This window comes from Molossus molossus, unplaced genomic scaffold (assembly GCF_014108415.1).
Source record: "Molossus molossus isolate mMolMol1 unplaced genomic scaffold, mMolMol1.p scaffold_m16_p_17, whole genome shotgun sequence".
In the NCBI taxonomy this organism is placed as follows: domain Eukaryota; kingdom Metazoa; phylum Chordata; class Mammalia; order Chiroptera; family Molossidae; genus Molossus; species Molossus molossus.
In genome coordinates, this window is record NW_023425352.1 from 42,469,875 (window position 1) to 42,497,137 (window position 27,263).

The 27,263-nt window shown below is 41.8% G+C and overlaps 1 protein-coding gene across 4 annotated transcripts in view; it reads right to left on the reverse strand.

Annotated features, from left to right (window-relative positions):
* Positions 1 to 27,263, reverse strand: part of ANK3 (ankyrin 3) — a 611,274-nt gene that overhangs the window by 85,136 nt on the left and 498,875 nt on the right. For 3 of the 4 annotated variants that reach the window (XM_036265485.1, XM_036265481.1, XM_036265484.1), the window contains 2 exons: positions 15,904 to 16,027; positions 10,877 to 10,979 (listed from right to left, as the gene is read on the reverse strand). In XM_036265485.1, the coding sequence (XP_036121378.1) occupies positions 10,877 to 10,979; positions 15,904 to 16,027 (227 nt within the window). Of the gene's footprint in view, positions 1 to 10,876; positions 10,980 to 15,903; positions 16,028 to 22,724; positions 22,779 to 27,263 lie in introns of all 4 variants that reach the window. The other variant, XM_036265482.1, reaches the window with a different exon arrangement.

Genomic DNA, 27,263 nt, shown 5'->3' on the forward strand with positions numbered 1-27,263 from the left:
GGAATGGCAGCTCCGTTGTGTAACTGTGGGCCCCTCCCTATCCCCTCATCTTCCTCTTGACCCTTAAAATGTGGAGTGATTGATCTGAGTGGTAAATTTGAGAAAAGTAGCTGGGAAGGCTCTGCTGGGGTCCGATTTTCACCCTCTGAGACCTGAGCTTGGTCACAGAGCACAACCATCCTCCTCTGCTCCCTAAATCCATCTCCATGAGGGGTTCGCCTGCCCAAGGCAAGTGATGCTGGCCACTGGGTAGGGGCCTGCCAGGTTCATGGGTTCAGTTAGCAGGCCAAGTGGCTCAGATGCTACGCCAGCCCTCAACCTGGCCTTCATTGGGAATAAAGAAAATAGTTTGCCTTTGACCTTTCCTTATCTTTATTTACAGAAAGCCCTTTTGGAGATGCTCAACATCACTTGCTGGTTTTATGATCCTTAGCATGTTTCTTAACCTTTTTTAATCTCAGTTTTCTCATTTTCAAAGTGAGGTTTGGTTGATATGGAGATTAAATAAAAATATACATAAAAATCTGGTACCAAAGCCAGTGTTGGCCTGAAATCATAAAGTCTCCTTATATATGTAGTAGTTTCTACTTTTCAAAGGACTTTCATTTACAGTAGCTCATTTGTTAAACATTGGTAATCTGGCCCTGGCCAGCTAGACTCAGCGGTTAGAGCGTCAGCCCTTGGACCAAAGAGTTGAGGGTTCGATTCCAGGGCGTGTACCTGGGTTGTGATTCAAGCCCTGGCCCTGGTTGGGGTCATGTGAGAGGCAACCAATCAATGTGTCTCTCTCACATTGATGTCTCTCTCTTCCCTCCTCCCTCCCTCCCACTCTGTGTGAAGATCAATGGAAAAATATCCTCGGATGAAGATTTAAAAAAAAAAAAAGAAGTAATCTGTGGGGAAAATACAGCAAAAACAAAAGTATTCCTATGTCAGCACTGATCATTTACAGTTATATATACCAAATCAACAGAGTCCATTCAGTTAGAAGAATGCATCTTATAAATGACTACATCTTATTTATTTATTCAAAAATGTTTACATTCTCATGTTAACAGAAATATCATTAGGCCTTTCCATTTATTTGTTCTTTGAATCCTCAGAACCCAGTAGCTCTGAGAGGTATATACAATATTATACCCATTTTACAGATGAGAAAACTGAAGTTCAAAGAGACTTCAAACATTTGGCAATACAAGCTCAACACCCAGCACTGGGTGGCTTCCATAGAACACTACATTAAGGAAAAATTCATATTGACTTAATGAGACCTTGTACTTCCATGTCAAAAGTGATATACAAAAATAAATTAATAAAAATTGGAAAAAAATGATATAACTAAGCACATCATTTTTCATGTTGGCAGATGCCAAGGATACTACTAAAATCAAAATGCATATTATTCAATAGAGTCCAAAGCCTGACTAATGATGATATCACCGTCTCCAAGAGCTTAATACTTTCCAAAAATAGTTTCTCACTAGCCCTATTCATCAAAGCAAAGCGGAGAGCAAGTACACACTGGCCTTACAAATGTGGACACACCCCAATGCCCAGGTCTGGAAATAAATGTCCAGGCATGGAAGAAAAGAGGCAGCAGACGAAGTATTTGCCAGGGAAAGAGAGAGAAGTCTAATTAACTCCAATATTAGATAATTCTCCGGGCTGCTGACTGTCAACCCCTAATGTTAGATGACACCAGTTAAGGTTCTTGTTTGTGAACTCTGCTGCCCCAGGAAGCCAGCAGGTTAACTGATGGCTTTGACAGGCCCAGGGCAGGGGGAACGCACGTGGGTGTCAGTTCCCTTAGACAGAGAACAGACGACTTGGGCTGCATCACTTCATAGCCCAGTGAATGGCAAGTCATCAAACCTCACTGAACCTCCATTTCTGCATTAGGGGAATGGATAATGTCTGCTGCCCAAATTCACTGAGAGAATGGAATGACCCAAGGGATAGGAAGGCGATTTGAACATTTTAAATTGCTGGGCAAACAAAAACACAGATAATTAATAATGCTAATACTCCCAGGTTTTGTACAATGGAAGATAATTTATTTCTTAAATTTAAATAACATTACAGCCCTTCATGGAGCTTTTTAGGATAGCATATGTCATTTCAGACTACAGAGATGTTGATCCCTGCTGGATTAACAAGCAACAGAGTATTCTGGCTGTGACAAACACTTGTCTGAACAGCAACTCTTCCCGAGGTGAACACGCTCTACTTGGGTCTGCCATTCTTTCTTTGTTAGAGTGTCCCTCGGCTGTGCTCAGGGGCCGCAGTGGTCACCATCGGACTGAAATTCTCTTCTCAGCACTACCATCTCATGCCTCCTAATGTGACACTGGGCGAGTGAATGCCCCTCTCAGTGCCAGTCTCTTGGTCTGTAAGGTGGCAATGGTAATACCTAATCCATAGGTAACTAAAAGCACAAAATGAGAAGATCCATTGAACAAAATGTTGTGGCAGGTACTGCACTATGCCTTGTAGTTATGTTGTGGTTGACAGTGGATATTGAGCCAAAGAAATGGCAAACGGGTACCGAAATGGAGTAGGTCTGTTTGGACACCCAGCACAACTACTGGAAAATATTCTTCTAAGAAATGAATGCCAGATTTTATAAAAGTCTAATTCATAGTCACAGAGAACAGAATGGTGGTTATCAGAGGCTGTGAGGTGGAGGAAAAGGGAAGATATTGATCAAAGGGTATAAACTTTCAGTTATAAGACAAATTCTGGAAACCTAATGGACAGCATGGTAACCGTAGTTAAAAATAATGTAATTCTATACTTGAAATTTGCTAAGACAGTAGATCTGAAGTGTTCTCATCACATAAAATGAATAACTTTTGAAGATGATACATTAATTAGATTGTGGAAATCATTTTACAATGTATACATATATCAAAACATCATGTTGTACATCTTTCAAAATGGATGCCATTTAAAAAAAAACCTGATTCAAGCAGCAAAATAAAATAAAACTTAAAGACTTACTAAAGCAGGTCGTTTTCTATTAAGTATTTCTTTCCTTGATGTCAACTATTACTACTTCTTAAGACCTATTGGAGACTACTAAACCAGAATGAAGCTGGGTTCTTTGGGACTTCCAAATCTGATCGATTTCAAGATAATTTCAACCAACTTCAACCAAATAAGGTGAATCAAGGTCAGGGTGGAAGCTGAGACTGTTAACCCATCAATATCCAGCTCAAGAGGTCTAAATGAACCGTACTACCTTAAGTCAGAACACTGACTTCTCTGCATTAAAAAGAAAATCTGCAATCTTGCTGCCAATCTGCCAGAAGTGTTGAAAGCATCCCTGAGTAATGCTGGCACAGCACTTTGAAGAGAAGCAGCAGCATATTAAATGCCACTAGTCAAAGGTGCCTATCTTCTAGGGGATTATCTCTAACAATCTTTAATCCCAGCTGGCTACCTTCTGCCACCATGCACGTTTTTGAGAGCCCCTTAGAAATGAGCTTAAATGAAAAAAAAATGGGAAGGTCAGTCTGCTGAGATGAGGGAAGGGGGTGTGTGTATGGGGTGTGGCAGTGTGTGGAATGGGGCTGAGAAGCAGAAGAGGAAACCTGTTAGCATAACTAGCCTTTTGGATTAGGTATTGTTCTTTTCTACTACTGAGGTCATTGAAAATTGTTAGATCTTGAACAAATAAATGTGCAGTTTCTCCTGAAGAACCTTCCAATTTGCACATGACTTACCTATCAAGTAGTCTATAACACAATAGATGACTAAATATACATGAGATCATTCTTACTTAGCCTCAAAAAAGGCCACATCTAACCCAAAGGATCTGGAATCCTAGGCTGTGAGATAAGCGAGAACAGTTACAAGGTGACAGTAGCCTCCAGGTAGGGGAAGGCTATAAGGCCTCCACTATTAACCACAGAATCCCCTCCACAGTTCATTCAAACAGTCAATGCAACCCTTTGCACACCACGTTAGTTAAGCCTTCTACGCTGGTCACCTTTGAAGCCCTACCCCTTGTCCTCTCAGGCGTAAAACACGGGGGCCAATCTGCTAATCTGGTCTGAAGGGAAAGTCTGCGAAATGAAAGCGAGCTGATGTGAGAGGGCAGGGCTGCGCCGGGCCCCAGGATCCTCTCCCTGACACACTGCCCTCCAGCAGCACGATGGAAAGGGAACGGCAGGTGCGCACTCCTTAGGGATCAGCTGGCAACGAACACCCTTCTAAAAGTGTTTTGCGCCCTGGCCGGTTTGGCTCAGCGGTTAGAGCGTTGGCCTGAGATCCAGAGAGACCCGGGTTCAGTTCCCGCTAAGGGCATGTACCTCATTTGCAGTTTGTCCCCAACCCTGGCTGGGTTGTGCGGGTGGCAGCCACTCGATGTGTCCCTTTCACGTCGATGTTTCTCTCTCTCTCTCCCTCCCACTCTATCTGAACAAAAAATGGCAAAATGTCCTCGAGTGAGGATAAAAATAAATAAATAAATAAATAAATAAATAAATAAAGGTTTTTGCTTGGAAACACCTAAGTTCATAGATAATCTCTTAAATCATAGCTCATTTTCTTTTAATTGTGTTCAAATCAAATTTCTTTCAAGAGAGAAAGTATAAAAGAATCTCAAGGTTGAATGGCACTTTAAGATGCTAGAACATTCTGTATGTTGCCCTTGATATGGGGTTGTTCATGCCAGGTTTAAGGACCACCAATAGCAAGCATATTAGTGAGGACAGAAACCCAAATTATGCTGGCTTAAGACACCCTCTCCAGGGACTTGGGGGGGGGGGGTCGGATATTGAGGTTAATGTACCTGTTTATACAGTGGGAAAGTCGGAGTGGTCCTAACCACGAGAGTGGCTAAATCCAGCCATGGCTCAAAAGATGGCAGGACCCCTGGGTCTTCACGCTCCACCTCCAGCAGCTTTGGGTTCACATCATCTTTAGCTCAGCATCCCCCAAAAGGCTAGACTAGTCTCAAGTTCAAGTCTCATTAGACTAAGATTTTACATTTCACCCTAACGTAATTACTGTAATCCGGGAAAAGAAAAGTTCTGAAAGGCCAGGTTTGGGCTCCTCCTTGGAGGAGACGGAGGAGTTTCAACCCCTTCTAAACCACAGCGACTGAGAAATGGGTGGGGCCACAGGTCTGAGCATCAGATCCTATGACTGCCACTTAAAGAAAGTGGAATTGGTGTATACAGGCAAAAGACTCATGTCTCTGCTCGCTTCCCATCTTTGAATAACTACCAGAAATCATATTGAAGTAAATGGTTCTTCTGGCAATACAGACCCCTGGATCTTACTTGTAGGGTCGTTCAAAGGAAGTATAATCGATCAGTTAGCCTCCAGGTGTTTTTAGACCATGATCCTGCCTTCTACCCCATATCCATGTAAAGGTTAAATATTTCCATTCCTTTATGATGTCTTATATGCCATCATTTTAAGCAGAATCATTTTCTCCATAATTTTCATAATTGTTGCTGAATGTAAGTTGTCAGTTTCTTTTAAAACAGTAAGAACTTATTATTAGAATTAGAAATAAGCATAATAAAAAAACACACGTCTAAACATAATCTTTCATGCTACAAATGGTTAAAGATGATGGTAACACACCCATATATATATATATTTTTTATAAACGTGTAGTTTTTATTTAATCCTCACCCAAAGATAAGTTCTTTTTTTTTTAAATCCTCACCCGAGGATACTCTTTTCCATTTTTATCTTCAGATAGAGTGGGAGGGAGGGAGAGAGAAAGAGAGAGAGAGAAAGAGAAACATCGACTTAAGAGAGACATATTGATTAGTTGTCTCTGCATGACCCTGACCAGGGGCCGGTGACAAAACTGCAACCAAGGCATGTGCCCTTGACCAGAATCAAAACCGCCACTCTTTAGTCCGCAGGCGGACACTCTACCACTGAGCCAAACCGGCCAGGGCAAAGATATGGTCTTTTCATTGTGTTTTTTTAGAGAGAGGAAGGGAGAGAAAAACTGATGTGAAAAAGAACATCAATTAGTTGCCTCCTGTACTCACTCTGACTGAGGAACGAACCGCAACCTGGGTATGTGCCCTGACTGGGAACTGAACCTGCAACCTTTTTGGTGTATGGGACAGCACTCCAACCCAACCGAGTCGCCAGGGCAGTACCACACCCATATTATGAATACTAACAACGCCCAGCCGGTGTGGCTCAGGGGTTGAGCATCAACCCATCATGCACCAAGAGGTCACTGGTTCGATTCCCAGTCAGGGCACATGTGCAGGTTGTGGGCCCAATCCCCAGTGGGGGGCATGCAGGAGGCAGCCAATTGATATTCTCTCTCATCAATGTTTCTATCTCTCGCTCCCTCTCCCTTTCTCTCTCTCTCTCAAATCAATACAGAAAAAAATGTAAAAAAAAAAAAAAGCTAACAAGTGTGAGATCCTGGAGGACAGAGAGCAAAGCTGGGCTGTTCGCCGGCCTCCTTCCCACCCCCACGGGGCAAGGCAGACTGCAGTGTAATAGTGGACTAGTGTTAAAAGGAGACAACCTGGAGCCAGATGGCCAGTGACTCTGCCTTTTACCAGCTGTGTCCCCTGAGGTGAGTCACTTAAGCTGTCTGTGCACTTCAGTTTCATCTTTCCAGTGGAGCCAAGAAATTATCCCATAGGATTTTTGTGAAATGTAAATGACTTAATTGTGGTAAAACTCTTAGAATAGTGCCTGGTACATAATCGGAGCTCAAAATGAGCTGTTTTCGCCACCGTAAGCATCACCACGGTATCTTATGGCCTCTAACGACTAGTCGTCACCGATGTAATGGGCTGGCTGACCTGATCACACACAGCAGCTTCAGCCACACCAGATAGTGCTTTCAGTGATTACGTCCGAAGATATGAAAGAATCAGTCTATTCTCTTCAGCTTAGACAACTGGGCTTCAGTGTAGTCATCCCTTTTCTTTACCACCACCTACTTGGAAAGGAATGCTTCCAAGAACAGACAGACGGTGCCCTAAGACGACCTGACACACAGATGTGAGCTTGTAAAACAAATACAGGAGATGCTGACTGACCAATAAACCAAAGGACCCCAGGCAGAGGGCTTTAAATCAGTGGTTCCTACCTCGAGGTACATTCCAGAATCACCTGTAGAGGTTTAGAAAAACGCACATGCCCAGGGACCCAGTCAGGGAAGTCCTGGTTCTGTTGGCATCTTGTTTTGCCAACGGCCACAGACGATCCCAGTGTGTGCTTCCACAAGGAATCAGGGATTTTCGATTCTGGGTGCACGGAAAATGCGCTGCCCAGGAACTGAGCAATCGTCTTTTTACAAGTTCTCCAGGTGATTCTTACCAGTGGTCAGGGCTGCCAGTCATTGCTTTAAATAGTGAGATCTTCTGACAATCAAGATGTGATTTATTTACAGATAAATGTTAGAAGCATACCTCCAGGTGACTCTTGATTAAAAGGCAAAGGGAAGGTGACAGAATAGGGAGTCCCTGGATACCCCTCTGTCACAGTAAAAAAGAACAGTCATCTGGCCGGTGTGGCTCAGTGGTTGAGCATCAACCCATGCACCAAGACGTCACCATTTCGATTCCCGATCAAGACACATGCCCAGGTTGTGGGCCAAATCCCCAGTGTGGGCATGCAGGAGGCAGCCAATCTATGTTCTCTCTCATCGATGTTTCTATCTCTCTCTCTCTCTCTCCCTTCCTCTGTCTCTAAAATCAATAAAGGAAAAAAGAAACTAAAAAAAACTAAAACAGTCCACTCTTGATTGGGGGGCGGGGGCAAGGACTAAGTGGTTTACAGACTGATTCCCTTTAAGGCCCAGCACAGGTTTGAGGGACGAGCACAGGCTTACTGCTCCCAGCTCCCTTCCCCAGCCCTGGGCTCCACACGGGCCTTCGTCCAGCACAGGTGGCGGGCCTGTGGGAATCCTCCTGCGTCTCCGCTGCCCTGCAACTGTGGTTAATGTGCCAACTGATTAATGCGCAGCAGAATAATGATGAGGCAACTCGGCATTGTGCGGATGAAGTCTACTCACATTGAAAAGAAGAGTGTGGAGAGTTCATTTTTATGCATTTTCCGCCTTAACTTGTCAGAGCAACTCTGAGCAATGACAGGGCAGTTCAGCTCGGACAGCGCCTCCCGCAACGCGCCTGTGGGAACCCTAGGTCCCGAAGACCCCTTGCACGCTTTGGGACAAAATCAATAATGGGGAGAAACTCCGTTTTGGAAATGTATAAAATACAGATTCAGAGGCATGATAGATGTAAACTAATACTTTGTGTACTTAAATTCTAATGTCAAGTGTGTAAATGAGGGGCTGGAGTGAACGCTTCTCACTAGCCTTGTGCGTGTAACTGGCTCCTCCCTCTGGAAGCCCCTTTCCAGGAATCAGCCTTTTCTCTTCTATAGTGAACGAGACCCTAGGGACTAAACAGATTAATACACAGCTTTCAGAACGTGTTTTCCCCTTTCCTCCAAGTTTTTATTTTGAAGGTGTTCATACAAATAAGAGAGCTGAAAAACAATAAAAGGAATAAGGAAACCCACAGACACCCCACCTGGGTTCAACCATTAACATTTTGCCGCATTTGCTTTTTTCCTCTTTCTCTCCCCACACATACACACTTTTTTTCTGGCTGAACTACTTGGAAATAGCTGACTTAATAATTACTTCATTCCTGAAAATGTCAGCATGCATACGCCTGGAACAGAGATATTCCCCTGTATAGCTTCAATAGTATTATCACCAAATTAACAACTTCCTAACAGTATAGCCAGTACATTTTTGAGTGCCCCCAACTGTCACTAAAGTGTCTTTATGCCTTTCTTCCTTTTTTTTAATCATCCCAAATCCCTGGGGAATTTAGCATGTAGGAGCATGGCGAGGAGTAAGGTTTATGTTCATTAAACATGCTCTTTCCACAAGGAATGCTTGTCAGACCATGCGATCCTCTGAGGTCATCAAAGAAAGCGGCTTCCTGCTGCTGTAGTGATCAACTTCAGGTTTCTTTGTAAAGGTTTCAAGATGTGCTCAGCCTTCCGTTCCCTGACTGGTCTACAGATGTGTTGGGACATCCAGAGGTGCTTTTGAAATTGAAGCAGCTACACACTGAACACAAGAACATCAGTTTCACCTCGAAACTTCTCTCGATCCTTTATTTCTTTTCACAAACTCTTCATTCTGAGTAGATGCTGCCCCTCCATTCTACTTGAGGAAGCAGGCCTAGGTAGAAGCTGATAGGAATTGGTGTGAAACCCTCAGAAGTCTGGATCCTTGCAGCATCACTAACACTTATACTTCACGGTTGCTGTGAGAATCTGGGAACTAGTGTCACTAAGGCAGTCCTAATGGAACCAGTGGTGGGTGATGGTGCCAGTGAGGGGGTCGTGGTGGTGGTAGCAGTGATGATGAGGTCATGGTGATGGTGGGGGTGGTCCCAATTTCAGGTCCTTGCCCCAAACAAATATTCAGAAATATAAAGCATAATTAGTTTGATCAAGGATTTGGAATTCCATTACAGAACTAGACACGTTTCATGTAAGAGAAAATGTCACTGATACCCAACGAATATCTTTTTCACCTGCAATTTTATAGGTTTTGTGGGGTTTCTTTAGGGCACAGAGAATAACAGGCATTTCTACACTTGTAAGTCTTCTCAATATACCCTCTCACATCTCACTCGTTTCAATTGGGAACCTGCCTAGGATAATGACCACAGCCAACCAAAGAATCCCTCAGAAAATCTCAGCCAACACCACGGCAACAACACTTCACACCCAAGACCTTAGCTTCACTATTTGAGACCCGTGATTTCTTAGTGTTAACACCCACTTAAACCATGACATGCTATGGCACCTGCAATCATCCCACCGAGGGTGTTTTTGTCTGAACAAACACTGAATAGCCACTGTCTTTACCTTGTAAGGCCTGCTTGCTAAGAATGTTCTGGACAGTATACAGTAATGAAATGTTTTTGTTGGTTCTTGTGAAGTACAATGTACATCTGTGTGTCTGGAAATCAGCATCTCCAGATACGTGGGAGTCCCAAAGTTCTGACTGTTGCTTAACCTCTAGCATGGTGATAAGTGACTATCACTTATTCATCTGGTCCAATTTACCTTCATTGTGCAGTGAATAAGTCCAGTATCATTTCTCCAATCTTTACATTGAGCTACCTTCCAAATTAGTTTTATGGTCCAAACAGTTTCATCCATCATCAACTCATGACTAAAAATTAAAACCCAGGTATTGTGTGTATCTAAAATAATGAACCATCCTAGCCCATATGTACCAGGACTACATTGCTGGGACTTTTTGTATTAAACCAATACCTATTCAACCACAATATGGGCGGAAAAAAAGTTGCACAGACACCAAATGAACCTAGCAGAGATTCTGGTATAAAGCAAAATACTATCACACCTTGAGAAGGCCCATTACAGGCAGCTTTGAAACTAAGGGATCAAAAGCATGACCAATCTGATCTTTAACTACTTGCTAAAAACAATTCTAGCAAATTCTAACATGCATACAAAGTTTGTTTAGCAAAATCAAACATCCATGTGGATAACGTCAGCAACCTTAGCTACCAATTACTAACTCTCTTTTTCAAAAAATTAAAATAGATTTGACCTAGAAACGAGAACAGAGATCCATGCCTTTCCTAGACTTTGAGTTCCTCTCTGTGGGATTTTAGGAACTCCCTTGAAGAAGAGAGGGATATTTCCGTATACAGCACAATAGATTTTTTATTTAATTGACAGTACAGGAAGATTTACAAGTGCAAAATCAAACATGCAGAAATATAGTTTTTGTCATGGGACAAAGAGTTTGATTCAAGCATACAAATGAAAGTTTAACAATAAAAGAATATTTTTACACTTGAATGCCTACCTGCTCTTTGGATGGCACAAGGAGTTCTTCGATCATCATGCTGTCCCGGGCATAGGAGCTTCTGTTCAAGGTGTAAGACCTATCCGAGCTGAAGGAGCGGAGGCTGTTGTAGTTACAGTTAACCATTCAAAGTGGTGGATGATGATGAGATGAATAAAAGAAAATTAATGCATGCAACTTTCAGAACAGGCAAGATGGCTAAAAATATCAACAAAAGTTGTTCTTGAAAAGACATCGTGCAAAATAAAATCCCCTATATTTGAGGAACTCTCTTAAGCTTGGATAATCTCATGCACAGGTTTTGTTTAAAATGAGGCCAGTTGGTGTTAAATCTGTGAGAAGATGAAATGTGTGAGAAGTCTGGGTGTTGACTGTGACAGTTGAACCAACATAACAATCAAGAAGAACCAGATGATTCCAGATCATATGATAACCTGAGAGATTTTTCTATGGTAAGACCTTATGTTAGCGTCTCCTCTTTCTGGTCTATATCTGTCTAGCTTGCACTATTAAATACAATTATGTCTGCTATAAATGGTTCTGTTTATATGCCTCTGGGGACTAGACATGGGTTTAACTTATCGAGAGAGTTACAGTTGCTACTCATGGAGAGCATCAAGAAGGACATAAGTAGTGTTATGAATACATCTTACATGATATTCTTTGCCAGCTTCTGGCCTTGAAAATTCCAAATCTATGTGTGGTTATTTTTTGTTTCTTTGCTCTACTCTTTTCTTCCTTGCTCCTTCTACTCTCCTCTTTTCTAGATGCTTTCGAATCCTCTACACAGCCCGGAACTTCCCAGAGTGCAAGCGTTCTTACGTCCTCAAGTGCCACTCAGCACACTGACCTCTACACTAGAAACCAATGGGGAGTTGAAGGGTGGGCAAAATGGTTGAAGGTGGGCAAAAGGTACAAAATCCCAAGTATAAAATAAACAAGTCCTGGGGATGTAATGTACAATATGATGACTACACTTAATAATGCTGTATTATATATTTGAAAGTCACCAAGAGAGCAGATCTTAAACGTTCTTATTTCAAGAAAAAAATAATCTATGTGTGGTGATAGATGTTAACTAGAATTAGTGTGATAATCATTCAGCAATATATATATATAATCATTATGTTATATATCTGAAACTAATGTAATGATATTTGTCAATTATATCTCAATCATTAAAAAAGCAATGGAGAAGCGACCCTGGTCACCCTGCCCATACCCACGTAGGACACGCAGTTGGTCTGAGCCTTGGCAGAACACCTTGGGATGCTACAGGATCACAGAGGTGGAGGTGTGTGGAAAGGGGCTTCGGGCCATCTCCCATAAGCCTCTCTGTCTCACCTGCCATGGAAGGCGGTTACCAGGCAGCTTTTCATTGCCTCGGGAGGCTTCCTGCCCACGTCCTCCTTGGCAATGAGTGGCAGAATACGAAACCACGTGGCTGCGTCTAGAATTGGCTCCTCAGCAATGGGGTAACCCACAGCTAGCATGGCAGACAGACAGCCCCTTTGTTTTGTGTCACAGTATTTGGTACAGGGAACAAGGACCATGACAGTTGGATCTGTCACTGCCTATGTAATCAATAAACTGTCTGAATGTAAATGTGGCTGCTTGGATCTTTACCAGTAGAGTTAGTCAGACTCTGGCCTTGGCCTTGTGTGTACTAGACAGGGAAGAGAGCAAAGAAAAGGTAAATAAGGAACGACTCCTTGCTTTGCCCTCTGCACTTACTATACTAAAGATTACCCCAAAATGGGTACTTTTATATCAATACAGAGGCCCCTGGAGTACAGGTATTATTCAAAGTGTCTTCATAAATGGATAGGTACATTCTTCTGGGATCAGGGCCTTCGCTTTCACCAGAATCTTAGAGGAAGCCAGCACTCCAAAACAACCATTCTTCTACAGACATTATTTAGTATATTCAGCAAATATTTACTAAGTGACTATTATGAGCTAGTCAAAATATTAGAAACAGGATATAGAAGAAGAGGGAAAAAAGAAAGTAAGCATTATCCCTGCACAGACGAGCTTACCCAGCCAGCCAGGTGACCTTGAACACCTGCACGGTCTGACTCCTGTGCCCAGCCATGGGACTCATAACTCTTCTTCCCCTGCCATTTCAGTTGCAAACATTTCTTTCAGTTACTCCTGTTTTTAGCCCCTCTGCCTTCTCTCAAGTACAATATAAGCTTCCTAAAAGCAGGAATTCTCTTTCTACTCTCTAACTCAACTCTGTTCAATGAAATTTTGTGAAGATAGACACGTTCTAAATCCGCACCGTCCAATACAGTGGTCACTGAGCACCGGCAGTGCAGCTACTGACTGAAGAACTGAATTTTTCATCTTTTTAATGTTAACTGGTTGTAATCTAAATTAGCTGTGTCACTCGGAGCTACACTGTCAGACAGTGCAACTTCTAAGTACTCATAGTACAGTTCTATTTTGCCCCAGGGATGTGATTTGAAAAGCTCCCTTTCATCATCAGACATTCATTTCTTTAAGTTATGGTTCCCGCAGTGTATGTTAATATTGGTGGCATGTGAGAACACTTTTACTGTAGATGTGGACAGAGACTAAATGTTCTAAGAATGAATTACATATTTATTTTACTTTCAGTTTTTAAGTATATCTAAGATGGGTTGTACATCCTTTCTTTTAACTTACATAGTCATGCCAACTATAGAACAGAGCCCAGAATTGGGAGCTATCAACAGGAAGGCCTAAAGATGTCTTTGGTTTATATGTCTAAAGTTCTTACTCCTGACTGTTCCAGACTAACTTACATTAGACAGATGGAGCCAATTAAACCCATCAAGCTTCCCTGGGAATCTTTAATACATCGAAGTAATTTCAGCTACTAAAATTAGACATTATTTGCATGGGGATCTGGAAAGCATTAAATTGTTTTTAACTAAGGTCAACTATATTACTTGTAGCCATCAGTATACCCTATGTGTTAAATACAGGAAGTATTAGAAAACCACATGCCTGAGAATTCTTAAAAGTATACTAATGTGCCTAGCACAACTCAAATAAAACAGCAACCAGCAAACAAATAGCTCTTCAAGACTTTTTCTTTAAGTTGAGTGAAATTTCTCCAGTCACTTCATGCACTATACAAACTTTGTTAAGGGCAAGAAATCCCTTCATATTCAGTTAATTTTGCATGAGTAACATTTCTTAGCATACATGTAGTTACTCGCTAATTTCCTCAGAATCACAAAACTGATTTGCTAAAGCGGAGCAGAAAAAAAAAGCATATGGCAGAACAACACAGCACATCACATCACAATGCAGAAGGAAATAAAAATGAGAAAATGAGTCAGGGAAAGGCAGAGAAGCACTGGAAAAGTGTCATTTCTTACCTGATCTTGGGACTATTTTAAAGTATTTTTAGAAAAACACAGGAGAAGAAGAAAGCAAAAAAAGTAAGACAAGGAAAAAGGAAAAAAAATGTTATGGTTGAATGAGTTACACATTTAATGTATTCCTTTTTAAATGTTACACTCAGAATATTATACTTGGCAATACTCTAAGAATACCTTAAAACATACTGGCTTTATGATTTATTTTTATATTTGCCTCTGAGCATAACATGGGTTGCCAATGTAAAATAAAATGAGTTACATATAACAGCAACAAATAATAATAATGGTGCAATCAAAACCAGAAGTGTGAAAGCCTTAGAACTATCTTGGGAAAAAAAATTGTGAGACAATATTCTGGTTTCATCCCTCACTGGATACCAGCTGCTACAATTTTCTATATACAACTGAGTAATCCACAAAATGCTACCTTTAATGTACGATCTCAGAAAGAGAATCAGCTAGTTATTGGATTACAAAAGCTATTAAATGTCTAAATAAATAGAATTTTCCCTTGAGATCCTTTATATTTCTGCATTTTCAGTTATAACTTGTTGCTCTCCGTGGTTATATGAAATAGTACCTATTATAAAAAGTTGTTTCCCCTTCTTGTTAATGACACCTGTTACAAGAAGATTTTAGGGCCCTTTATATTGTATACATATATATTTATAAAGCAAAAATTTGAAGTTAAATAAAATTCCAAATTCTGTTAAAAAAAAGACAAACTCAAAAAAACATCAATTCAGTATCTAAACAGGCCACATGAAGGACACTGAGAATTAACTCTCAGGTTTACTTTGTGGGAAGTGCCATTTACTATTAGACAATGAAACTTTTTACAACAGATACTTAAACTATAGGAAAATGTCCCCAGGGTTCTGGTTTAGGTGGTTTAATGATTAACTTTACAATAACTTGACTGTCAGCAAACAAGCTGTTAATCCAACCAGGGAAAAGAAGTCCCCAATTCTGGACAAGGTCCTGTTTCTTTCGACCAGTGTCATATAAGTTTGAGCCAAGCTTTTCCACATACCAAATTTTACGATTTAGTTGTAAGGACTGAAGATGCCACTATTTCTGTCTGTGACCCTTGCTAAGTCACTATCCCTTTTAAACAAACCAACGGCAGAATTTTAGAAGAGATACTCAAATGTTTGGTAGGCAATTCTAATAAGCAATACATATTTTTTTAAACCAAAAATGCCCTTTTAAGTCTCAACCATTAATTATTCTTTCAGAAACAAAGACAGAGCAGTGAACAATCCACACAAATATTTCTTAGTTATTGGAAAATAAGCTTTTTCTTTCATTCTGGAACACAATTTAATTTTGAACCATGTAACCCATATCGGTTCTTCCGGTATTGTCTGTGAGTCCTTTTGCAACTGTGCTTGAAGCATGACCGCAAGGTGGTTCAAAATAAAAAGATCAAACAATTAACATTGTTCAATCACACAAAATTAAGGACTGAAAACCATGAAAGAAAATAGCAGAGCATGTACGCTGAAGCTGAGAACATTTCACCCAATTTACATCCTCATTTAAGGAGCACATCTGGGGACAATGGTGAGAATGACAATGATTTTGGTTTATGACATGGTTGTTTTAAATTACGCATGAAAAAAAAACCACCACACAGCAACAATAAAATACCTGGCAGAACGGGCCCCAAGACTGAAGCCCATGTAGCCCTCGGCAGGCAGAGAATCATCGCCCAGTTCCTTCAGGTCCTGTGGCCCAAGATATTTGTCAGTGTCGCCAGTCATGGCATCTTCACCTGCAGATGGACAAAGCAAGCCCAGATCAGAAGCTTCCCTTCTGAAAATGTGTCTGTCGTGGAGAAGCCGGTTCCTTTGGTCATCCGCAAATCCCCCATTCTCTCCCAGTCATCTCGGGTCCCCTGGATAATACTTGTGACTGCCGTTCCGCAGGAAAAAGTCTAGGCAGAGGTTAGTTCGTAATTTCAAGAGAGGATTTAAGTAGCAGAAAGAGCTCCTGGTGTTAAGTACCAATTTTAAAACATTTCCCCTACCTCTTTCCTTCCCCCTCAAGCCCCGGCTGAGCAGAAAGAAGGATCTTTTCGGCCAATTAGTTTTCCTCAACTCACTGTGATGAGGGCAGCTTATTTGAATGGACGTTGATGCCAAATAAAAACCACCTCTTCTCTACTGTTCTGGAAATACATGGGAAGGGACTTTTGTTTAAATGGTCTTCTCACACCCAGGATTTCAGTTTGGGGCTTATGTAAGAAACTAGCAAGTTGCTTCATCTGAACTATAACTGCTCAGTTTGGGAACCTTGAATCACATCAATTTTCATCTGTTTTTAAACCTTCCAAATAAACAGCCCAATCCAGCTTCCCCTGTGCCTGAACCCTACTTGGAAAGTACCTTTTCCTTCCATAGACAGTAGGGATCAAATGGGGGTCTCGGTGGTTTGGAAAAGGAACTATATACATTGCTCTGCGGCCATCAATACAAAGAGTTAATCGCATAAAATGCTTTTACGAGCTACATATGCATAACATGACCTCACACGGAAAAACCACATTCCAAGAGTGACAGGGCAGGTTTTCCAGATGCCTATTGCCCTCTGGGACGGTTCCCATCCTCGCAGAAAGTTGTGCAGGCGGGGAAAAGTTCCTTCCGCAAACAGGCAAACTCGATCTCCTTTTTTATGACTCTCATTCTCTTTCTGGACACAAACTTGGCTGGCCGAGTGAGATTTCAAAAGCACGTTATGCTATGTTTTCTCAGAGGTAAGTGATTCATCCGCTCCAGCTATATTTTCCAATTCCTTTCTCAGTGCCGTTTATAATTTCCATTCATTTAAACTCAGGAAACCACCAGAGCTCATCTTTTAAACTACCAATCAAGTCTAAAAATATACTGTCAACTACTGTTTTTGCGAATATAAAAACTAAACAGATCAACTTTCTTCTGTGACCCAGTACCAAGAAATTATTTTCAGTAACCATTTACAGCTGGGCTAATTTGCACACCCACCCCATAGAAGACAAAACAGCGCACACCAAGTACAATTTAAAGAAAGCTCTTACTCTGTGGGAAAGCCATTTCTACCAGGCCAGGCTGATCGGACGTTTTCCTGATGTTTCCAGGAATTCCTTAACCAGTGACTTACAATCTACCTCCAAATCAACCCAAACAAACCAGTCCCTTCGTTGTATCCACCGTCTTCACCACCACCACCGCCGGGCTCCTCTCAGCATCTTGTATCCTCGTAGGCAGTGGAGAAATTGTACATCTTTTCCTACTCATCAGAGTTCAAAGATTTTCAATATTTCAGACAAAAACAAAAACAAAAAAAAACCACAAACAAAAAAAACCAAAAGAAACCTGGCTACTCTTAATTGAGATTAAGATCCTTTTGATCAATCCGCAGACATCCTTTTAAAGCCCCTTCTGATTGGATTAAAAACTCCTCTGGCAAGCCTCTAGCAGGACCGAATGGTGACATAAATGCAAGCCCTGAGTTATTTGTATGTAAATATGAGGGCAGCTCCAGTGTAGACTTTCGGTAATTTGATACCAGTGCTCGGTGCCTAACCGGGTAACAGAGACAGCCTTAAACCCGGGCGAGGTGCTGCATTTCATTAGGAGGTGACTCTTCTCCCACATGAAGGAAGGGCCCGCCAGCCCAGGTAGAGGGAAAACAGAAGAAAACAAAGAAGTGGCCCAGCGGGGAGTGGCAGGGAGCTCCAGGCAAACTTTCAACTTTGTTCTCAGCTGGGAACACCGGGAGCCTCGGTTATTTATGGTCCCTGTCAGGTGGAAGGAGGGGGGAAAAAAAGAGAGGGAAGGAGGGAGGGCCTGCCCTTGAGATGAAGTTGTGAAACTGTGGCCCAGGGAAGAAGCAGTGATTCCCATAACTCTCCAAGAAGCTCTTGAGAACGCACTCATCACCGCTGCTTTTTAGCAGGAGTTTGGGGAGAAGGAGAAGTGAGACCAAGTGAGCAAGTGGATGTTCTGCTTGATTTGGGGCACAGGTTCTTTCAACAATCCCTCTTGAGAGGTCGCTGGGGGAGCGGGGAGAGGGGCGGGGGGCGGGGGGCCGTGCGGTTGGGGTGGGCTGCAGAGGTCTCTGCTGCCACGGGGCGTGTTTCCCTGCTTGGCCGGCGCTGTTTCCCTCTCCCTGGGGCTGCTGGCCGGCCTGCACAGCTGCTCCACCCTGTTTGTGTTGGCAGTGCTGGGAAACACTGAGCGGGACTCTGCACCCTCCATCTGGGTACGCAGGAGAGGCCATTTCGTTCCTCTTTTTCAGAACAACTGCACACTTCGGCTAGAAAGGAAAGGGTTTGAAAATGTCTTGCAGAAGTAAGTGGTTTGCAGTCCTTTTTCACGAGGGTGCGCCTATCTCTTGGATTGCTACCGCAATAGGCAGACATTTGAATGGGTAGAACTGACGGGGTGGGAAACGGATTTGGTTTTCCTAGATAAATGCATAAATAACTGTATCAGTAAATGACTCACGGAGTATTAAGGTGATGTGACTATGACACCTGGTGTTTTCATTTGGCCAGCCTGGCTGTAATCAGCATTGTAAATACACAGAAATAGAAGGGAAGGCATTTATAATGCCTGGTACATATTGAAAAGTATTACCAGGTGAAAAGAATTTCCATTCCTGTAAAGAATGGAAGGGAAAGGCATGGTTAAAGGGGGAAAAATGTCAAAAACATTAATCTGCCTCTCAAACGTCCTCACAGGGACTGCAATGAAAAGGGTCCTTCTTGACTCCTTGGCCAGCCCTCCACCCCCCTCTGGCCCTGTTACACAGAATCAGTGCGGTCCCCAGAATTCCTCAAAGTCTTTTAGACTTTGAACCACTGCATGGAATGCATTCTCTTAAAGAAGCCTTTCCCCCTCTTCTTCATCTGAGTACTTCTCCAGTGTTTGACTCTTTCTAGAACTCCTCCCACCCTCCCTCATCATCTTAAGTGAGAGGCACCTCCTGTGGGCTTCCCTTATCAGTGTATTGTCAGCAAAAACATCTGCTTCGTCTCTCCCGCGAGATGGTGAGGTCACAGATTAGGAACCAAATGTGTCCTGGGCCTTGCGTATTGTACATACCCCATAAATACTTGAATTCATGACTGCTTTTATTAGAGGTTGGTGGTGTTGCTTTCTTTCCCATCTACATTCCACAGGAAATTAGCACTCTTTTAGCATGTCAAGCTTGATGACTGATTGGTATACAGTTGTCAATAAAGTTTTCATTCCTCTTTACCCAGCCTTCTTAGACTTCAGAAATGGTCATTATGAAACCAAAAGAAGCCTGGGGTGGGGGTTGGGGGTTGGGTGGGAGCTCTCAATACTTGTGGTCAAACAAAGATGAATTAAAATAGCCTTATGACATTAAGTAATTATGTATTTACCAGTTTAGAAAAGTGAAAACCTTTTTTACAGGTCAGGGAATTTAAAATGAAGGCAATGGTATTATCTTAATGCAGTTTTCCGTAAGTAGGTGCTCTGGATTAAAATCCAGGTTCCACCATTACTGATTAGGTAACCTTTGGAACACTCTTGACTCTGAGTCAGTTTCAATCTCTGCAAAACTGGGATAATAACTCTGCCACTATCCTAATCACCTCTTGGAGGATTTCAATGAAATAATGCACAAAGTAAGGGCTTAATGAGCACTAATTGTTACTATTATTCTGTAATGCAGCTTTCTCTAGTGGCCAAGCAACTGAATGTATGAACTCATATAGTTAGCATTTAAATTGCTACTATGTATACTGGTAAGGGCAAAATCCAACCATAGCAGCGAGTTGTCCCTGCTCTCTATTGGCTAACACAGGACTTGGCTCATCACAGGTATTCAACAAATGTTTCTGGATTGAATGACTGAATGGACAACAATAAAACTCACTCACTCTCCTTTTAATAGGCACAATATTCTATAATTATTGTATAGTACAACATACTACTGTACCAAAGATTAGAAAGGAATGAGATGAACCATATCGAGTGAGTTATTAACCGCCTCTAATCCATTCTGTAATCCAAAAAGTTTTGATTAGTGGCAATTTCTGACCAAAACTTCTTATACAAGTGAGTAGAAGCCAACCAAGGTCATTCTATTAATGGCCAACACTCGCACAACTTGAGATATATTTAGCTAAAATATATAGAGGGGTGGGAAAAAGTAGGTTTGCAGTTATAATACAAATAAATAATATCATAATTAATAATACAGGAATAAACTGTTTTGAGTACTCACAACTGTAAACCTACTTTTGCCTACCCCTGTATATTACCAAGAAGCATAAGTTTTCATTTAGAAAGAAGTACTTGGGTTTATGTTTCCTAGAAGTGGATGGAACACTGGCTTGACCTTTGAACAATAAAATGCAGGGTAAGTGATTCTGCATGACTTCTGCGTCTGAGTTAAAAGAAACCTTGCAGTTTCTACCTCCGTCTCTTGGAACTTGTTTTGGGGAAGCCAGCAATATAAGACATTTGACTACTTGAGACTACCATGCTTGCAAAAGCAGCTCGTGGTGGTCATATAGAGGTGGCACAGAGAGACAGAGCTGCCCAGTCAGCCCCCAGCTGCTCTGGTCATCCTGGCTGAGGTGACAGACCTTTGAATGAAGACACCATATTGAATATCCTGCCATGTTACTCCTGCCTCAGCTGCTATCTGACTGTAATCTCATAGAAGATCTCAAGAACCCAGCTGAACCCAGTCAACTCATACAACCACGAGAGAATAATAAATCACTGAGTTTAGAGATGGGTTGTTATGCTGTAATAATTAGTGGAAACAGAACGCAATGAGAAGGTCCAAAGGTGAGCCAAAGAGGTCACACAGGTTGCCTAATGCCTCCCGGATGAATTGGAGTTAGCCCTGTAGTGCATTACACGATTAGGGTCCAGGGGAAGTACACTGATAAATGCCACTAGAGGCCTCATCTTTTTAGTATTGATTTTATGACTTTTAAAATAGGAATACTGGTATTCTTTTTGTTAATCCATTTCTGGCAATACACACCACAGGCTGGAAAATGTTTAAAGAACACAAAACACCCCAAATCTACTTTGATCCCGCTCTTAACCAAATAACCACCGCTGTGCAGAGGCACTTCGCTTCCGGGCCCCCGCTATCTCCTCCTCTATCATGACCAGGCTGAATGAAGAAGTTTCCTACAATCAAACTTGCAAAGAGTCCTACACTTTGTCTACCAGGAAATAATACAAAATAGAATCAAAGACAAAGGAGAGAAAGAAATATAATACGTACATGCAATGATTATCAGGACTGTGGTCGGTCAAATAGGTGTGCCTTCATTCCTTTTTAGATTTCAGGTCAGTGGTCCAGTGTCAGATGGAATCTACCTCGCCCAAGTTCCTTACAATCTTTCATTATGCCCACTAAAAGATCCTTTTTAAGGCTGAATAAAAGGAACAGTTCTTGGCCTAATAATTTAGAAGTGTTTTAATGTCCTAGGAGTTCTTTTCTCTCTATTTTAATTTATTTTTTTGCATGTAATTTTTTTCTACTCTTTTCCCCCTTAAGCCCATCACCAAGGAATACTTTTGTTGCTTTTCCAGGGCCTGAAAATTGCTTTCCCATCTGAATGGAGACTAGAATCATAAAGAAAGTTCCTTAAGGTAACTGTACCAAATTATACTGTCAGAAACTGCTTAATTCCTCTGCTGTGAAATGCAGAATTTCCCCCAAAGTATGAATTTTGTAACACTATAAAGTTGAAATTAATAGTATAAAACACCTTAAATGATTAACAGAAGACCTCCAAATAACATGGGATTTTTAAAAAGCTAGATTAGAAAGAAAAAAGAGGAACTTAATCTATATACTCTAGTGATTTGGTTTCTTACTAGAACTCAGCAAGGAGTCTTATAGATAAGCAGTTAATGATCAGAATTTAGAAGATTTAAATTTACTGTGCTTGTTCTACAAAAAGTGATTTTTTAAAATTATCACATAGCAAAGAGAAAATGAAAACTATTTGGAAAAGAAACCCTTTTTACCATTTTTTGAGTACATTATAGAATAGCAGAATGAGATCACATCATTAAAACCAATGCTACAATTTACTGAGCATTTACTATGTTCTAGGCACTGTTTGGTGCTTTATAAGTGTTACCTCATATAGTTCTCACAATAACATTATAAAATAGAATTGTTATCTCTATTTCACACTATTAGAGTAAGGTCATGTAGAATATGGGGTAAATTAAATGCAAAAGCAGTTGGTTTGATATAGAGCTCTACTTTTAACTACTGCACTGTGCTATGCTATTGAATACATACTATAAGAAATTGGTACCCAAATGTAAACTCCATGAGAGCAGGGTTTTTTTCTGTTTTGCTCCATGTCCAGTGCCCAGAACAGTGCCTGGCACATAGTACATGCTCAATAAATGTGTGCAGCGAAAGTTCAGTGATTGCCTTTGGAGATGGCAAGAAGGAGGAGGGAGACTTACTTTTCACCGACAACAGTTGTACCTTGGGAATTTTATACCATGTGCATCTATTACCTATTCAAAAAATGAATAAAATTAAAATGAAATAAAACAAAACACAGGGACTGCAGGTAAGTCACTAGGCTGTGTGTTTCAGACACCTGCAAAGGTATTTTGACATATAAAGATCTGCCAGGTAGAAGCTAAGATGTGTATGTGTACCTCAAATACCTGGCAAACATGGAGAGGAAACTCAGTATATTTGACCTTACTTGCATCTTTAAGAAATGGAACAGAAGAAATGAACTAACAAGGCAGAAAGAAGGAGACGCACAGTATTCATGTACTTCTGATAGTTTCCCGGTGTTCCAGAGCAGTGGTTCGCAACCTGCAAGATGCAGTAGAATCACAAGTTCCCAAAGCGAATCTGATGCTCCTGGTCTACAGACCACACTTTGATAACTATCGGTCTAAAGGATCCTTACAAATTAATCGCAATTATCTAATGGCAGTACTGACTCTACAGAATGAAGTATCTATTTTCCTGGTGGGAATTACTAGAATATGTAAAACATCAGCTTAGGCAACTGAATTCGATGAATGGAGGGGAGTGTGTCTCAATGCATGTATTTGTATCACCTGTAGACCTTGTTAAACTGCAGATGCTGATTCCACAGGTCTAGGGTAGACCCTGAGATCCTGCATGTATAACAAACTCCCAGGTGACTGCAAACCACACATTGAGTAGCCAGACAGTAGAACACTGGGCTAGGACCTATATTGAGTAAGGCCAACTACTGCCTTTGAGGCACTTAGTTTCTAGTAAAAAAGTTAAGACCAGGGTATAAACAATAATATAAACTGTACTCCTACTCCTGCTGGCTACGATGTTAGTGCTCTGTGTATGCTAGACACCATGCTAACTGAGCACTTTATAGGCACATCTCATTTCATACTCGGCCCTGGTGAAGCAGGTACCATTATTTCCCTTTTATTGGTGAAGAAACAGATTCACAGAGGTTCCGTTATTTTTTCAAAACATACCTGTCTAGTTAGTGTTAGAGTCTAGATTAGAACCCATACAAACTGCAGAACCCAAGCTCTTCACCACCACACCACCATGACAGATGCATAAGAGAAATTATATAGTATTATAAGAGCTTAGAGGAAGGGGGCATCACATTTGATTGAGTAGATCAGGTAATTTTGAATAGGGAGGGGGGTGTACATGAGTAAAGATAGGAATAAATAGGAAGTTGGCCATTCCCAGCCAGAGAACAAAGCATCAGAGGGAAAGCATAAGGATGCTCTGAGGATGGCAAGTAGGCAGGTTTATTAAAGTGACAGGCCACTGACAGGCTGGGTGGACCATATTTTTAGGGCCCTTGAAATTGAATTATAGAATAACAATTGCCATCCAAGTGACAAACAACATATATCTTCATTAGTGAACTAATGCAATTATTTGTTCACCTATATATATATTTTTTACCTGAAGACCCAAAATCTCAAAGCTCTCCTTCTTCCTCCTCTGTTCTGCTCCCTAATTCTCAGCCTGCAGCAGGAAGCTGTTGTATGCATTTGACAAAAACAGAGGACCCACCACCATTTACTGAGCACCTACTATACGCATGTCACTGTTCTAAATGATTCATATATTTTATTTATTTTCATCTTCACAGCAACTGTGTGTGGTATTATTTACTTTGGTAGAGATGAGACAAATAAGACTCAGCATATTTTTTTTTTATTCCTCACCCGAGGACATTTATTCATTTTTGGTTCAGATAGAGCAAGAGGGAAAGAGAGGAAGAGAGAGAGAGAAACATCGACGTGAAAGGTACACATCGAGTGGCTGCCACTTGCACGACCCAACCAGGGCCAGGGACAAAGTGCAACCGAGGTACGTGCCCTTAGTGGGAACCGAACCCAGGTCTCTCTGGACCGCAGGCCAACACTCTAACTGCTGAGCCAAACCGGCCAGGGCTATTTTATTTTTTGAAGGTTCAAATAAGACAAACATGCAAATAGCTTTGAAGAAAAATTATTTTCCATCAATCCTAAAAGATGTTTATCTCCACTAATGTTTAGACAATAAATTTTCAGCATGGAGAATCCAAATGACTATATTTGCTCCCATATCTTTTCTCTCGATCTCCTGATACTAGCATTCTCAGAAAAGCAAGGAAGTAGGAATAGAAAGGAAGAGGAATACAATAGTATTAGGATCCTGATCCACTCAGACTTGCCTTCTAAAAGTCCAATTCTCTCCTGGAGTCACACAGTAGTTAATGGGAAGATTCTAGATCTGCACATATTTCACCTTGCAATTTGCACTTGAGATCAAGAGCTTGTATTAAGCAAGCCCTCCTGTGAATGTGCTGAGAGATGGGTATGAGGAAGCCGGGATGTACAGATGATAGAATTGTGTCTACTTCATGAGTTCATGTGTGTAGAACTGGCACTTGTGTTGGGCTGGAGGCCCAGAAGGTGCTCATGACTCCAGTACCTTCTGAGATGATTGGAGGCTCAGAGAGAGGCTGATGGCCCCATGCCCAAGGTCAAGAATGGAGTGAGCTTTCTCTCCCGTCCCCTGCACTTTCCACCTGCCCCTCTGTCAGGAACGAGCAGATGCTGGGGCCTCACTTTAACCATTTGTTTTCTAGCATCTCCTGACAGTAGTGGGGTTCATTCATAACATACACTAAATGCTGGAATATCGTCTTTTCTTGCTTTCTTTCTCAAGCATGTGGGAACAGTGGGGTAAGTTGAGAAAATGTTGAGATGAGCGACGAGTGGAATAGGTGGTGTAAGAAGGCTGAAGCAGTGTGTGTCATTTTAAGGGATTCCTGTGCCTCTCGTGAAAGGGCCGTCCTCTGCATTCTTTCTTTCTTTCTCTTCCCTAGCTCTATGTGCTCAGAAGACCCTGGCTTCACAGGTGGCCAACGAGGAAGCAGGCTTGAATGGCAAGTTTGCACATCTCTTAAACAATAACAAGCTGCTGTTACCCCCACCGAACGAACGACTTTTTTTTGCTCAGGCTGATTTTTCTTTTTTGTAAAGAGAACAAAAGTCAATGTACTTCTTTACTCTTCAACATTGTTCTGTTCTTGTGGCTACATGTGCTTTAAAAAAAACTGTATAATAGTGCACTGCTCCCTAATTCAGGCTAGATATAGTTTCTAAAGTAAGCATGCATGAGTCAGTGTTGGAACTTTTCCAGATGGAGCAGTGAAAAATGTCCCCTGTGATCTTGGTTGGGTTAATAAACAAACCCATCGTGGAAGAGAAAAAGAATTCAGTGTCTTTCCTGTGAAGAGGTAGAAAAAGATAATGTTTTGCTGGACACTATACTTTTTCATATTCTTTTCAATATTCCCTAATCTTAATACAGAAATTCCCCTCAGCTGTCTATGGAAAATTAAACAGTACACTGACTTGGTCCAATGAACACCTAAGACTAACAACAGAATGCAGCTAGGAAGGAGTGCACGGTTATTACACCCTTCTCATTATCTAAAATCTATGGCACTTGGAAAGAAGACTAAACGATGAATAAATTACAAGCCACAAACTAGCCCTGCGAAATCAGGCACGAAGATGTTGGTTGTTACTTGCAGAAAAATTACGTAGCTAAATTCAAGGTGGCAGTGTCCTGCCCATTGGTTCTTTCTTCCATTCATTCTTAGCGATTCGTCTAGCCTCGACTCCAAATCCAGACCTTCTCAGTCTCAGCTCATTACTTAGGTGCATAAGGACCATACGTGCAGAACAGGAACACGTGCCCTGTCCCCAGGTACAAAGGTACCAGGACCGTGTCTACTCTGTGGGCAAGGGTCTGGCCTCTTCCTTCTCTTTCTGTGCAGGGCAATAAACATCCGTTTTGGGGTTTGTTTTATATTCCTGACCGCAAAGATGTGTCAAGGTGAAGACAAACAGGCCTGTTGTCAGTTCCCACCCTCACTGTGATTCTGGCCCCAGTGGTTAGACCACCCCTTCCAATCTGTCCCCTGGTTCTCGAACCCCTCCCGTTGGGGCTCTCTGCTCACCACTCTGCCTCCCCCTGCCACTCATTCTCAATGCTGATGTTCCACTTTCCTCTCCATAGTAAGGATGCCAGTGTGTGTGTGTGTGGGGGGGGGGGGGACTGGGGTGGTCAGATAGACCCGTTTCCGCACGAAGCAGGTCAGAATCTCCAGGCGGACGGGCAAGGAATAAAATGATTTGGTGGGGGTGAGAGGGAGAAGCATGCTCCACACTTAGAGGTCACTGTGAGTAGTAAGTGACATAATGCATGAAATGGATGTAGCTTAAGGCCTCGCCCATAGCAAGGGCTCAATAAATGGTTGTAAGTACCTTGTTTATGATGCTGAGAGTGGCCATTTATATGGAATCCTGTGGAGGGACAGAGACACAAGTAAATGTGTGGAGTCTGACCAGCGACAGCATCATCCGCGAATGGGGGCCTGACAGGGGGCTGTATGCGGACGTCCTCAGTGCTCTGACAGTGATAAAGACAGCTTGCTCCCCTGGAGCGAACAGTCTACTTTGACAGGAAAC